Below are 13,870 nucleotides of genomic sequence, written 5' to 3'. Positions count from 1 at the left end.
AACTGAGGCTCTGCAGACAGTAACTCACGGTAAAAGTCAGTAGCAACTGCACGCATATCCTTGGGCTCAAAAGCAACTGACCTGTCGAGCCTTCTCAACTGACTGACCTTGGCATGCGAATGCTGAGGTCCCACTACCTCGAAGAAAGCACCAGTCACTTTGTCGCCCACCTGTGTCCACTAAGATGCCTGTCGATGGAAAGCAAACTCATGTCGCCGCTCCTCTGTGCTAACAGGCTCCTGGCAAGCCTGCTGTAGCTGCTCCTCCAACCAAGGACTGTCTGGATGCTGCTCTTGCATCCTCTGCAATGAAGCAATGCCCCGTCTGAGACACTGCTCCTCTCTCGCTGCAGCCCCCGGAGATCCAAAGACTCCTGGAGAAAGAAACGACTAATCTGAGCTAGTCCTGAGGCCACTCTGACAACAGGAGAATCCTGTCTGTCCAAGCTCTCGGGCTAGAGAGCCTCTTCTCGCTCTCTGAGTGCAGAGTCCAGCAAGACCCTCTCTGGGATGCGAAGCATCGTGCTCCCCCTCCTCTGCCTGTCTGCCACTGTGAGGATCATTGATGCATGGTCCGAGAAGGAAGTCCTTGTCAGAATGCCAATTGTCCCTCCCAAGTCACTGAAATGGTCATTAGTGTACAAGCAATCTATCCGCGATAGATTCACGCCTCCCACTCCTGCGGTCTGAACAAGAGAAGGCTAGGTTGTCTTGGGGCCTAACAAAACTAGAGTGCCGCCACACATCCGAGACCCTCGGAGTCATACAAAACCTCTCCCAAGCTACCATCTCAACTCCATGCACAGTAGCATGGCTACCACCAATCCTGTCAGAAGGGTCCTCCAACATGTTGAAGTCCCCCCTATGCACCAGTGGTCTGCCTGCGGCACAGACTCAACTATCTGTGACCAAAACTCTCCTCGTGCACTCGCCACATTGGGCAGGAAGCCTACAGGGCAACCCTGAACCTGCATAGTAATCCACTGAGCCCTGCCTGGCACAATAATCCCTCTGCCGACAATGGTCTGCTGCAAAGAATCCGCAATAGTCATACATACCCCACCCTAGATGCCTCCAGATCCAAAAGCAGTTGACCAATAAGTATCATATCGTCCACGCAAGAGCTGACCACAACGTCTAATGCGGCTTTCACACAGATGGTGCTCCTGTAGCATAAGGAGATCAATCTCTTCTCCCACAAGGCAGCGCTGAATCTCCTGACGCAGTCAGCCCAGCTGACGCTGAAACTGGGGCCCACCAAGTCCCTGCACGTTCCATGAGATGATCCTCATGGGGAGCGAGAGAGAACAGATGCTGCTGCGCAGCTAAACGTGCTATCTTCGAGGCTGGCTTGGATGGGGAGTAATCCGCATCCGAGCATCCTCTAGATAGGCGTGACTGCAACGAGTGTCTGGCCCAAGCCCAAGTAGGCCGTCTATAAAGCAACCTCCTCTGTCCAGGAGTCCTCATGAATGTGTACATAGCATGGCAAGCACTGCGTATCGGCAAAGAAGTAGTCCACAATGTGTCTACATCCTGCTGTATCTGGAGGGGTCACTGCAAACTTGGCCAGTGGCCACAAAGTCTAAAGCATTGCTGTAACTCCTAGTTCTCCCATGTGGTGAGAGAACTCTAGGACCTGTGTGTGTAACCACCCCAACACTGAGTCGAGAGTCCACTCAGTCTGGTCCTTGCCGCAAAGGGGAAAAGAGAAGCCAACCGCTGAGTCCAAGGCATCTATCCCCCTAGCTGCAAGGAACAGAACATGGACCCTGAAGCAGGCTGCCTCATGGTTTGCAAAGGGGTCACCGAGAAAACAAGTGAAGTCGTAGTATAAGAAGTCCCATCGGCGCCGCATGTCGATGCTCGTCAGACCACAAGGGATAGCTGCAAAAGGAGACGTTTGTACCTGTAGAGAGGGTCGCAAGAAAGGCTGTCCCTCTCTCGCCAAGCGACTCGTGGCAAAGGCGCTACCAAGAGATCTCCTAGCAGCCGGAGATAGCCCTGCCCCCTAGGTTGGCTGTGAAACTGGAGCGGGAGGGGGGGGAGTAGGAGCAAGGGGAAGAGATGGAGAAGAGGGGCGGGCGGGAGCGGCAGAGGTAGAGGGGCGGGGGGAGGAGGCGGCGGGAGGATGATGAGGAGGGGGGAACTCTGGGGGGGGGGGAGGGGCTGTCAAGGGTGAAGCTGAGGTGGGGGCTCGAGCAGGGACCTCATCCTGCTCAAGAGGACCAAAACGGTTCCCCGTGGGAACCCACTGCTACTGGGCAGGCGCCTGAGGACCATTCTAAGTGTCAGGCTGTCGCTGTGGCCCCTGCCGTCATCAACCACGGACCTGGTGCTATCCCTCCTCCGCTGGAGCCCCAAGCTCAGAGGGAGGCTCTGCATGTGTGCGCTGTCTCTGCCTGTGGTGGCTGCTGGCCAGCCCCTGCAGGCTGGGGCTGAGTGTAGTGTAGGGCGAGGCCTGCTCCATGGACAGGCCTTCGCAAGATGGCCCATTTGTCGACAAATGAAGCACTGGTTCGAGAGGCCCGAATACTCCACGCTTTGTCTAAACCAACCCCCACTCACCCGAGGCAGAAGAATGGACTTCGAGAGCGTGTGAGTGTCCCTAACCAGAACGCGAACTGAGGGAATGCCGGCCGCCTTGGCAGCTACTGAGGCTACCGTGCGAGGTGTCTCCGGGACAGTTCCAATCGCTGAGCCTATCATGGACAAAAGTGGTAAGTACTCCCTCCGCAAACTAGGAAAGCAGATGGAGATGGGGATGTCTGCCTCCTCTACCAGAACATCCGAAGCAGGGTCAAAGCCATGTCTCCACTGTCGAAAGTGGACTCGAGCTGCTCGAATGATCAATGGACTCATGGCGATGACCTTGGACGCCATCTCAGAGGTCTCAAACTTGATCTGATACTAGCCTCGTCCGAGTATCTGTACGTCCAAGATCTTGCCCACCTCTGCAAGTAGGCGGGGCCTGGAGAAGGTCACGCAGCTCTCCTCTGCTGGGTCGGGTACCACGAATCTTGCAGATGACAGAAGTCGCCTGCAAGCGCTCTACCTCTACGGCTAGGCTCGCTTGCTTAGTCGAATGGTAGGCTCAGCAGGGTCGGGCGAGGGGGCTTCGGTAGAGTCCCTCTGTGGCGGAGCTGGAGCCTCCATCTGTGTCTGCTGCTGAGTCGAAGAAGGCGGGAAGGACGCGGAGCTCCCAGCAGGCCTTTGGGACAGACTCCTGCGAGCAAAAAAAAAGGGGGGGCGGGGAGGGAGGCAATGCAAACGGGAGAATAAGGGGCGAGCGGCCGGGGGGGAGGATCGGCTGAAGGCGGAAAAGCTAGGGGCGGGCAGTGGTGGGGCAGCGGCAGGGGGGGAAGGGGAGGGCAGCAACGGGGGCAGCGGGGGTAGGCAGCGGGGGGAGCTGTGGGCAAGAGCAGCGCGCAGGGGGCGGGCTGAGGCTGCGTGCAAGGGGAGGGCTGAAAGCAGCGTGCAAGGCAGGGGAGGGGATGGCGAGAGCAAGGGGGAGGGGGGGGCGGACAGCAGCAACGAGCCTTCACCAGGCGTGTGAAACACAATGTTAAATAGGCGGCACAATGTTAACTACGCAGGAGTAATATGAGGTTCATGGAGTCCACTTTTACATCCTTGCCACTCTGAATTTGGCTTGTAATGGCTCTGGTTAGCTGGCTAAACATTCCATCAAAGATCGCACGCCTCATAACAAAGAATTTGACATGTGCAATAAATCGAGAATCCAATAACCCTTCCTTGGACTCAGCCGCTTCAAGTTGTAACAAGCTATAGAAATGGATGTTTATGGGATTAGAGGACAGATTTTTTTTTTCAAAAGAGCCTTCCTCCGTTCTTAAAAAATGAAGACTCGCAACAACCTGCCTTCAGAGGTGAATTTACAAACAAAGTACAAAATATGATAAAAGGTGAACAGTCATAACATTATTATATCATCTCCCAGACTCACTTGAACATAATTTTAGTAGGCCAAAAAGAACTTCCATACAGCCATTAGCTTACGAAGAATTTTATGCCAAGAGACAAGGATCATCCAACTTTATATAGGACAGCCAGGTGTTGTGAAATAAGAAACAACTGTTCACTAGAATGCCCTGCAAAGAGAATAACAAGGAACAAACATATCTAGAAGATTCTGAACGTGCTTGATGAAAATTCCCCTTACTTTTCTTGGAGCAGCCACCATATTTTTCATGTGCTTTGTATCCACACCAGTAAACACTACCGCACCCATTACCCATTGGGTGTTCCGCAAGGTAGCACCTCTGAGTAGTATCTGACTTACATCCAGTGGCATCAACCCTTGACCCTAATTTAGGCACAAAAGATCAGTCATACTGCATCGCATAAATCCTCAAAATAGGGCTAAACTCTTAAATACCTGAAAAGATACTGATCCCTCAAACTCATATAATCTGTTGTTTGGCTGCTCACACTCTATGATCAATCCCGACAACGCATGAAATGACATGTCACCATCTTCTGGATTCAAGGTAGATGACTGATAAAAAGCATTCCGAATTTTAAGATTTGTCTCTCCATCCAGATTTGCAGTCTCAAGATAAGCTAGCCCTGCCACATTCTTAAGGCATCAATCTCAATAGCATCACAATCTGGGACTATCACTTTGACAAGAGGTTGCTTACCCTAATAGTTCACAAGGCACAAAATGTTCAATTTGGAGATCCCTGGAATACGTGTGTGCATGCGTGCGTGAACGATACACGAAAAGACAGAGATGGATTGATTGGGAACTCCTCATGTTTAGACAATACTCATTGGTAGGCTAACTTACTTGATCTATTAAGTTGTTGAGAACCAAACAAGGTTTGTTTCTTATACTCAGTCGGGATAAGTACATTTAATTATGTAGTTTTTGTTAAGGGTACATGTGCTGCCCTCCTTCAATCTTCCCATTAACTCGAATTCAGCATGTACTTACATCTTTATGTGCTCAGAATGGATTCAGAGATCGGCACCTCAACAGTACAACTAGCATTGTCTCATAAAGGTTTATTTCTTATACTCAGTCGGGATATGTACATTTAATTATGTAGTTTTTGTTTAGGGTACATGTGCTGCCCCCCTTCAATCTTCCCATAAACTCAAATTCAGCCTGTACCTACACCTTTATGTGCTCACAATGGATGCAATCAGAGGGTATGCAGCTACTCTAAGTGCCTGGACATGCACGGCCCGCGTACAGACTCACAAGGTCACCAGAACACTTCCTGGGCTACCTAAACCCTAGGAGTAGGAAAAGCTTGTCCGCATGCACATAGGGTTAGATGTGCACGTGACATGAGTTTCACTCGCGTTCTCACTAGTTGAAGTGCAATGCAACAATGCAAATTTTGTGAAGAAGCAAAACTGAAACAACACACGGACTAGAGAGAGACAGCACAAGAGGGGCAAGAGCTGCTCAATCAAGCGTCGATATAATGCAAAGACCCTGACTGACAGTGCACTCAGCTCAAGGCCATAGTCTGTGCTACTATGATACAAGGGGTTGCCAAGGCTAGATAGTGCTGGGCAAAGCGTTGTGCGACTCTAGACTAGAGACTCACTGAAAGACACTATGATGATGATGGATAAGGCATAGTTACAGGGGACCGAGGGAACGGGGCTTAAGGACGGGGGACGGCCGCTTCCAGGACGGGGACGGGTGGGGACGGATGGCAAATGGCCTGCCAAGTGGGAACAGTCAAAACGTCTCGAGGACGACCGGGTGTCACCAGCGTGTGACTACTATCTATCCTTTTTGTTGATTTCTTTCTTATTATCTATTTACTTTCACTTTTTGGAAACACCCCTCGGGAAATCTAACTGCCCTGCATTGCATAGCTAGTGTGAACTGTCCAGAGGGAGTCCAGGCCTGAGGGCAAGAGAGCACTAAGGTTGGACGAGGACTATGGTTAGCCAAGTGGGGTCATTGACTAGCCAAAGTGGAATCCTTTGCTACAGAGGCTACATTTCAGTTCTGGATGTGGCCGCAGTGTACAAAGAGGGTCGGATGACCTAGAAAGATACAATGGCAGCATCTCCTAAAATTTAGGGAACTGCTATTTTTGGACCTGAAAATGTGTTGACGTCATTACCTCCGGAATGACAAGGGAAACATTTTCTTACTTTGCCGTGAAGTCAACTGGGCAACCGGTTGGGATATTTTTAGGCGGCAACCCCGAAACGGGAAAATGCTTGTAAATGTGCCAAGTGGCACATTCTGGTGCACTTGCCTCATGCAACAAGAAGTGGCGCTGAATTTGAAGAGGGGAGAGCCTCATTTTCAGTTTTGTCACAGGTTAAGAGCTATGGAGTGCTTGCTTTCCCTCTTATGCACAGTGCGGTGCCAGGAGTGATGCCCTGCACGCTACGCATTGCCCTCTCTCTCCCCTTTGGCAGTATGTTATGCCCCTCTAGTGGGCTCTTCATTTGACCAATGTACAGTTGTGTGGGTTCATGCGCGATTGCCGAGGCAAGAGCCTCTTGCACAGGTACTGGATTAGCTAGCGGCTAATCCCCCCGCAGGTACAGGTGAATTCGAAGAGGTTTCACGCCAGAAATCTCGTCCGATTCAAAGGGCAAGTAGCCCTACGGGTGCGGGAGCTCGAGGACTTGCTACGGATGCGACCGGCACGTGAAACGGAGCCCAAAGCAGTAAATTACAGCCTGCTGTGTATTTTTGTAGGTTTAGGGTTTTGGCCCTAAACAGACCCTAATACCCCCAGGAGGTTCGGGGACGCAAGGGAACCGCTGTACAGGTGATTTGCGCATTTTCAGGGCTGAAAACAGAGAATTCAGCGTGCTGCAGATTCTCGCCAGGTTTTGCAAAGTGCCCGTATGCGTCGGGAAAGTCAGTCAATGCGTGGGAATACTGACTGTGAAGGGTTCTAGTACAGTTATGCTGCCGAAATCGGGCTGGAACAGTGGAAATTCAGCCGAATTTGTGCGGGGCAGCTTGTAGGGAACCACAACGTTTATTCCCTCTTTTGAACAATAAAGAAATACCGAAAGGGGCGCCTAAGTTAGGGGCCAATCTGGTGTCGGTCTACTCATACAGGTGCAATCTAGCAACCTGTATCCCTCTCCCCTTTGTTGTGTCTTGAAAGTACAGGTAAAATAGACGACTAATAATGGGTGAAAGCTAAATCAAGGTTTGAAGTAAAGTCTACCGCCCTTTTTGGATTGAACAGGCCGGTTTCATGGTTCCATCGACGGGATTAAATCACTTTTTCCCATAGAAGTGAGCCTTGGTCAGATTGGGCTTGAAGACACAGGGGATCATAGACCAGACACAGGGAATTGCAATTATGGCTAACAGACCAGATGATGTGACTGAAGAGGTTTCGTCTTCACAGGGTCAACAGACACATGAAGTGGGTGAGTCCTCAAGACCACCACAGACAGATGATGATATATTCAAGACCCAGTTGGCTACTGCTGTGGCTATGTTCACACAAGTAATGCAGAACCCGAGGTTTTTAGCCTTTCTGCAACCTCCTATTCCGTCTCAGCAAGTTGGGTCACTGGATCATATTCAAAAGCCTGTTAAGGCTCGAGCACAAGTGATTCATACCGCACAGTCAATGGAAACACTTGTACACTTGACGGAGAACATGCAGTCTCCACAACCTATGCCTAAGGTGCAAGAACAGGTGGCTGAGATGCCAGTCTTTCAAGCTGTACCAGTTCAGCCCGCCACCTTTTAGCAGCCTATAGCTGGTTCTAATGGGCAGGGAAGCAACCTACAGGCTATGCAACAGGTCTTCCCACCACCTTCAGTACACCCTGGCTATTTTGGAGGTGGATCCGTATTCCAGAGCATGGCTGGTCATGCACCTGGAAATCAGTTTTACACACCAGGAACAGTGTTTGGCGGTGCTCAAACGATGATGCCTAACCCCATGTATGGTGTCACAGGCATGCTACCAGGCTTTCAGAGCACTCAGGGCCAATTTGGGATGCCACAGGCAAATTTTGGTATGGCTGGAATTACAAATCAGCAGCCAAATATGGCATTTCCAGGTCAAGTTAATAGCGGCCAAGGAACACAGATGAGCCCTAATAGTGTTCCCCTGTTTCAGTCACTTCCATATGACAATTTAACGCCGCTGGAGAGGCCAACTCCGTACAAAGAAGGTGGCAAAGGTGTGTCTTTCACGACCTTTATAAGGTTTGATGACAGGAAGAAGGCTCTTTCATTCCTCCAGCAGTTTGACAAGGCCTATGCAGGGGGAAACTTTACAGAGGCTTCAAAGGTCCGCAAGGCAGCCACTTTCTTGACAGGGAATGCAGGACAATGGTGGACAACTTTATTGCTTCAAGGGCAAGCTCCGTCCACATGGATTTACTTTAAGCAGATTTTTGCAGCAGCATGGTTATCTGATGTTTTCGAAGCAGATGTCATGACAGAATGGCACGAGCTTAATGCTGCCACTTGCAGAAATCTGGATGATTACAATCGGAAGTTTTGGAAAGCTCTACTTCCAGTAACTTCCTATAGGTTTGTGCCATTGACAGAACAGATTGAAAAATACTGTTGTGGCCTACCCAAAGGATTGAGAAAATACTGCACGAAGACAAAAGTCACTACTTTGACGCAGCTCATCGAGGTAGCAAACACTGGCAATGGTTTGCTCAAGGGAGAAGATTGTGAATTTAACACTGGCGTCAAGGCAGGATCAGGCGAGAAAAATTCAGCCAAGAAGCACGTTCCCAATGAGGCTCCTAAAGGGACTCAGGAGTCGGCCAACGCAGGGAAAGACAAAGCTATGGCTGAATCAGAAAAAGGACCAGCAAAGAAATGGAAAAGACGTTTTCCTCGCAAGTCAGAAGAGCAAAAGAAGGTCCTGAGGACAGAGAACAAATGCTTTATATGTGAGCAGCCTGGCCACATTGCTTACAATTGTCCTACAAAGAAAAGGCCAGCTGATTCTGAAGACAAGGAGAACAGGAAAGGAAAGAAGCCCATGGCTGGTCTAGTGCCAGATATGGTGGGCGACAAGCCAAATTCAGATGCAAGTGAGCTTTGCAGAGCATGCGGAAAGGTCAGGGATCAAACAGTGCTTATCTTCTTTGATCCAGGTGCCAAAGCCAACTTCATTTCCCCAGAATTGGCTTCAAAGTTGGGAATCAGACCTGTAGAGATGGGGTATACAGCAGAGGCAGGTTTGGCATGTCCTGGCCATACAGAGGCTGTGACACCCATCATTGGAAAGTTGCGTCTACATATCCAGTCCTATGTAGATGCTGAAGAATTTTACATCATGCCACTGGACGGATGTGATGTGTTGTTAGGTATTCCTTGGTTGTTTCGTGTACAGGGAATCATGGATGCCTACAACAAAAAGATCACTGTACAGAGCAGGGGAAAGACTCACATTCTGGATGTAAAGCTTAAAGGGGAGTCTATTCCTACTGTATCAGCTTCTGCTATTACTTCTGTAATGAAAAAGCATCTTTCTGCGTACTTGGTTTTTGCACGTGAAGTGTCACATTGTGATGAATCAAATTTATCTGTGCTAGATAAAGAAAGGTCAATGTTTTTACAACAGTATAGTGACTGTTTTTCTGATTCATTACCGTCTCAATTACCGCCAGAGAGACCCGAGGACCATGCGACAGATTTGGTGCCAGGCAGTAGCCCACCAAATAAGCCTCCGTACAGGGTTAGTGCGGCTCAGCAGAAAGAGATAATGGGCCAAGTACAGGAGTTGTTAGAAAAGGGGCTGACTCAACCCAATTCATCTCCATTCTGTTCTCCAGTGTTGTTGGTGCAGAAAAAGGATGGCTCATGGCGTATGTGCATCGACTACCGTGCACTGAACAAGAATACCATCAAGAATAGGTTCCCTATACCTAGAATTGATGATATTCTGGACAAATTAGAAGGAGCAGCTATGTTTAGCAGGATAGATCTAAAGAGTGGGTACCATCAGATCCGCATTAGATCAGAGGATGTGCACAAGACTGCTTTTAGAACGACGTTTGGCCTTTACGAATTTTTAGTGATGCCCTTTGGTCTCACGAATGCTCCTGCTACGTTCAATAGGATGATGGACAGAATTTTCCGTCCACACCAGCAGTTTGTTGGTACATTCTTTGATGACATGATAGTCTACTCAAAGAATGAAGAGGAGCATAGGCATCACTTGGCCATTGTGTTCAAAGAGCTACGCAGTCATAGGTTGCTCATCAATGCAAAGAAAAGTGAGTTTTTTCTGGAAGAGATTCACTTTTTGGGACACATTGTCTCAAAGAATGGTGTCAGAATGGATCCTGCAAAAGTTGAAGCGATCAAGTCATGGCCAAATTTGAAGACGGTGCATGATGTCCGAAGCTTTTTGGGACTATGCTCCTATTACAGAAGGTTTATCCGAAATTTCGTTGAGATTGCTTCACCTTTACATGCTCTTCAAAAGAAGGCAGTCACCTTTAGATGGACACAAAAAGAGATTTCAGCTTTTAATCTCTTAAAGGAAAAGATGACTTCGGATCCAGTCATTGTGTTGCCAGATCTTAGAAAGTCATTTGTGGTCCAGTGTGATGCCTGCGGTAGTAGCATTGGTGCAGTGCTAATGCAAGATGGCAGGGTAGTAGCCTATGAGAGCAGAATATTTTGCAAGGGCCAGAGATGACCATGCAAGTCTATGAGAAAGAGTTACTGGCTGTGATTCATGCGCTCTTAAGTTGGAAACACTACCTGCTAGGTGCAGACTTTGTTGTCCAAACGGACCATCAGACCTTGCGGTACTTCTTGACACAGACAAAGTTATCTGAGAAGCATATGCGATGGGCAAATATCTTGTCCATGTTTCATTTTCAGATTGTGCATGTGGAAGGCAAGAAGAACGTTGTGGCTGATGCCTTGTCAAGGAAGCCACAAATTTCAGCTGTGTCGATTCCTTATCATCATGAACTTGATGATATGAGAGAACAGTATGCAAATGATGAAGATTTTGCAAGGGTCTTCGAGCAACTAATGGATGGACAACGTCATGAACACTATCTTCTTAGAGACGGGTTCATGATGATGCATGGCAGATTGTGTGTCACAAAGCCATTGTGACGCAAAGTTATGGAAGAGAGTCATATCCCACCGTATGCAAGGCATCGTGGTATCGATGCTACAGTTAAAGCGGTTGAGACATTCTTCTATTGGCCTACATTGAGAAGGGATGTGGATGCCTTTGTGCGAGAATGCCTAATATGCCAAAAGGTCAAGTTTGACAGGCAAAAGGCACCAGGGTTATTGCAACCACTACCTATTCCAGATAAACCATGGGAAAGTATTGCTATGGATTTTATCTTTGATCTTGCGAGAACGCAGACAGGAAACGATGGTATTTGGACCATTATTTGCAGATTCAGCAAACAGGCTCATTTTATTCCTGTCAGGAAGAAGATAAAGCCAGATCAAATGGCACGCTTGTTTATGAGCAATATTTTCAAGTATCATGGCATGCCACAGTCGATTGTTAGCGACCGTGATCCACGCATGACAAGTTTGTTCTGGAGAGGCTTGTTTGAGAATATGGGCACAACGCTCAAATTCTCTTCGTCATTTCATCTTCAAACAGATGGGCAGTCAGAAGAGGCCAATTCTACTATCCTAGATCTGCTGAAGTGCTATGTGTCAGAGCATAAAGGAAAGTGGGAGCAGTATTTGCCATTGGTGGAGTATGCATACAATAATACAGTGCATTCATCAACTGGCAAGGCACCTTTTGAGATAGTTGAAGGTGGCAAGAAAGTTCCTCCCATACTGCATACAAAGGACAAGATATTTGAAGCAGATAAGTATGTTCAGGACATGGATGAAATGTACAAGAAGGTCAAAGTGGCCTTAGAGAAGACTCAAGCAAAACAAAAGAAAGCAGCTGATCGTCACCGTCGTGAAGTGGTATATTCACTTGGTGATTGGGTGCTTTTACGCTTTGAAAAGGCAAGGTTAAAGAAGATGAAGGGCAAGGAAAGACTGTTTCCAAAGCTCAGCATGCGTTACTATGGGCCTTTTCAAGTATGCGACATAATCAGTGATGTTGCATATAGGCTGAAATTGCCCGACAGTTGGAAGATTCGCAATGCGTTTCATGTGAGTCTTCTCAGACCCTATGTGGGCGATGTGCCAGAAGATATGCCAGCTGAAGATCAGCCGGAAGTCGAGAAACTTGACGAGATCTTGGTCCCTGAACAGATTTTGGCACACAAAGAAATGAAAGTGAAAAGCAAGGTTGCTAGGCGTTACTTGGTAAAGTTCAGAAAATATCCACCAATGGATGCTAAGTGGATGGAAGAAGGTGAACTTGCAGAGTCACCAACTGTGTTATCACTTTACCTGGAAGCCTTCGATTTGCAACCTACCTTGACCCCTTGAGTTTCAAAGCTACATGGATTGTCAGTGTGACAATGGCTTCTGAAACAAATGATGTACAAGGTATTTAAAGTGAGCTCAAATGAAATACCTGTTACATGAATGTTAGAGCTGTACAGATTGTCAGTTTGGCAATTGCTCTTATGGAATGTCCAAAAGTTTGGTTAGTGCTATAGAAGTGAGTATTTCTTGTCAGTTTGTCAAGGATACAGTGATTACTTCTATTAAAGAGTACATGTGTAACTGCATTCTTAAACTGTCGGTTTGGGTATGCTCCAAAGTGTTACGGGATCCAACGTGTACTATAAGACAGTGGCAAAATGTGTAGCTACCATTTTGTCATTGGAAAGTTAGTGACTCAAAGCAATGGCAGAGTGCGAAGCTACCACTATGTCATTGGGACAGGGTTCACACGCAGGCAATACATGAGTCGACGAGGTGTTGAATACACCAGGGTTGACAATGAGCATGTATGTGTCGTATATGTGTCGACAGGTGTTGAATACATCAGTGTTGACAATGAGCATGTACGACATAGATGCAAACGAGGACGTTTGAGATTTCAAGAGGGGGGTATGTCACCAGCATGTGACTACTATCTATCCGTTTTGTTGATTTCTTTCTTATTATCTATTTACTTTCACTTTTTGGAAACACCCCTCGGGAAATCTGACTGCCCTGCATTGCATAGCTAGTGTGGAACTGTCCAGAGGGAGTCCAGGCCTGAGGGCAAGAGAGCACTAAGGTTGGACAAGGACTATGGTTAGCCAAGTGGGGTCATTGACTAGCCAAAGTGGAATCCTTTGCTACAGAGGCTACATTTCAGTTCTGGATGTGGCCGCAGTGTACAGAGGGTCGGATGACCTAGAAAGATACAATGGCAGCATCTCCTATAATTTAGGGAACTGTTATTTTTGGACCTGAAAATGTGTTGACGTCATTACCTCCGGAATGACAAGGGGAACATTTTCTTACTTTGCCGTGAAGTCAACTGGGCAACCGGTTGGGATATTTTTAGGCGGCAACCCCGAAACGGGAAAATGCTTGTAAATGTGCCAAGTGGCACATTCTGGTGCACTTGCCTCCTCATGCAACCAGAAGTGGCGCTGAATTTGAAGAGGGGAGAGCCTCATTTTCAGTTTTGTCACAGGTTAAGAGCTATGGAGTGCTTGCTTTCCCTCTTATGCACAGTGCGGTGCCAGGAGTGATGCCCTGCACGCTACGCACTCCCCTCTCTCTCCCCTTTGGCAGTATGTTATGCCCCTCTAGTGGGCTCTTCATTTGACCAATGTACAGTTGTGTGGGTTCATGTGCGATTGCCGAGGCAAGAGCCTCTTGCACAGGTACTGGATTAGCTAGCGGCTAATCCCCCCGCAGGTACAGGTGAATTCGAAGAGGTTTCACGCCAGAAATCTCGTCCGATTCAAAGGGCAAGTAGCCCTACGGGTGCGGGAGCTCGAGGACTTGCTACGGATGCGAC

At 48.2% G+C, this 13,870-nt stretch overlaps 1 protein-coding gene across 5 annotated transcripts in view; it reads right to left on the bottom strand.

Annotated features, from left to right (window-relative positions):
• Positions 1-13,870, bottom strand: part of LOC147437829 (uncharacterized) — a 226,120-nt gene that overhangs the window by 139,215 nt on the left and 73,035 nt on the right. For 4 of the 5 annotated variants that reach the window (XM_086487273.1, XM_086487274.1, XM_086487275.1 and 1 more), the window contains 2 exons: positions 4,399-4,589; positions 4,183-4,326 (listed from right to left, as the gene is read on the bottom strand). In XM_086487273.1, coding sequence (XP_086343399.1) covers positions 4,183-4,326; positions 4,399-4,589 — 335 coding nt within the window. Of the gene's footprint in view, positions 1-3,966; positions 4,055-4,182; positions 4,327-4,398; positions 4,590-13,870 lie in introns of those variants that run through there. The other variant, XM_086487277.1, reaches the window with a different exon arrangement.

The sequence above is a fragment of the Adiantum capillus-veneris genome, chromosome 17 (assembly GCF_014529385.1).
Source record: "Adiantum capillus-veneris isolate H3 chromosome 17, ASM1452938v2, whole genome shotgun sequence".
Lineage (NCBI taxonomy): Eukaryota > Viridiplantae > Streptophyta > Polypodiopsida > Polypodiales > Pteridaceae > Adiantum > Adiantum capillus-veneris.
This window is presented reverse-complemented; position numbering and strand designations above follow the sequence as displayed.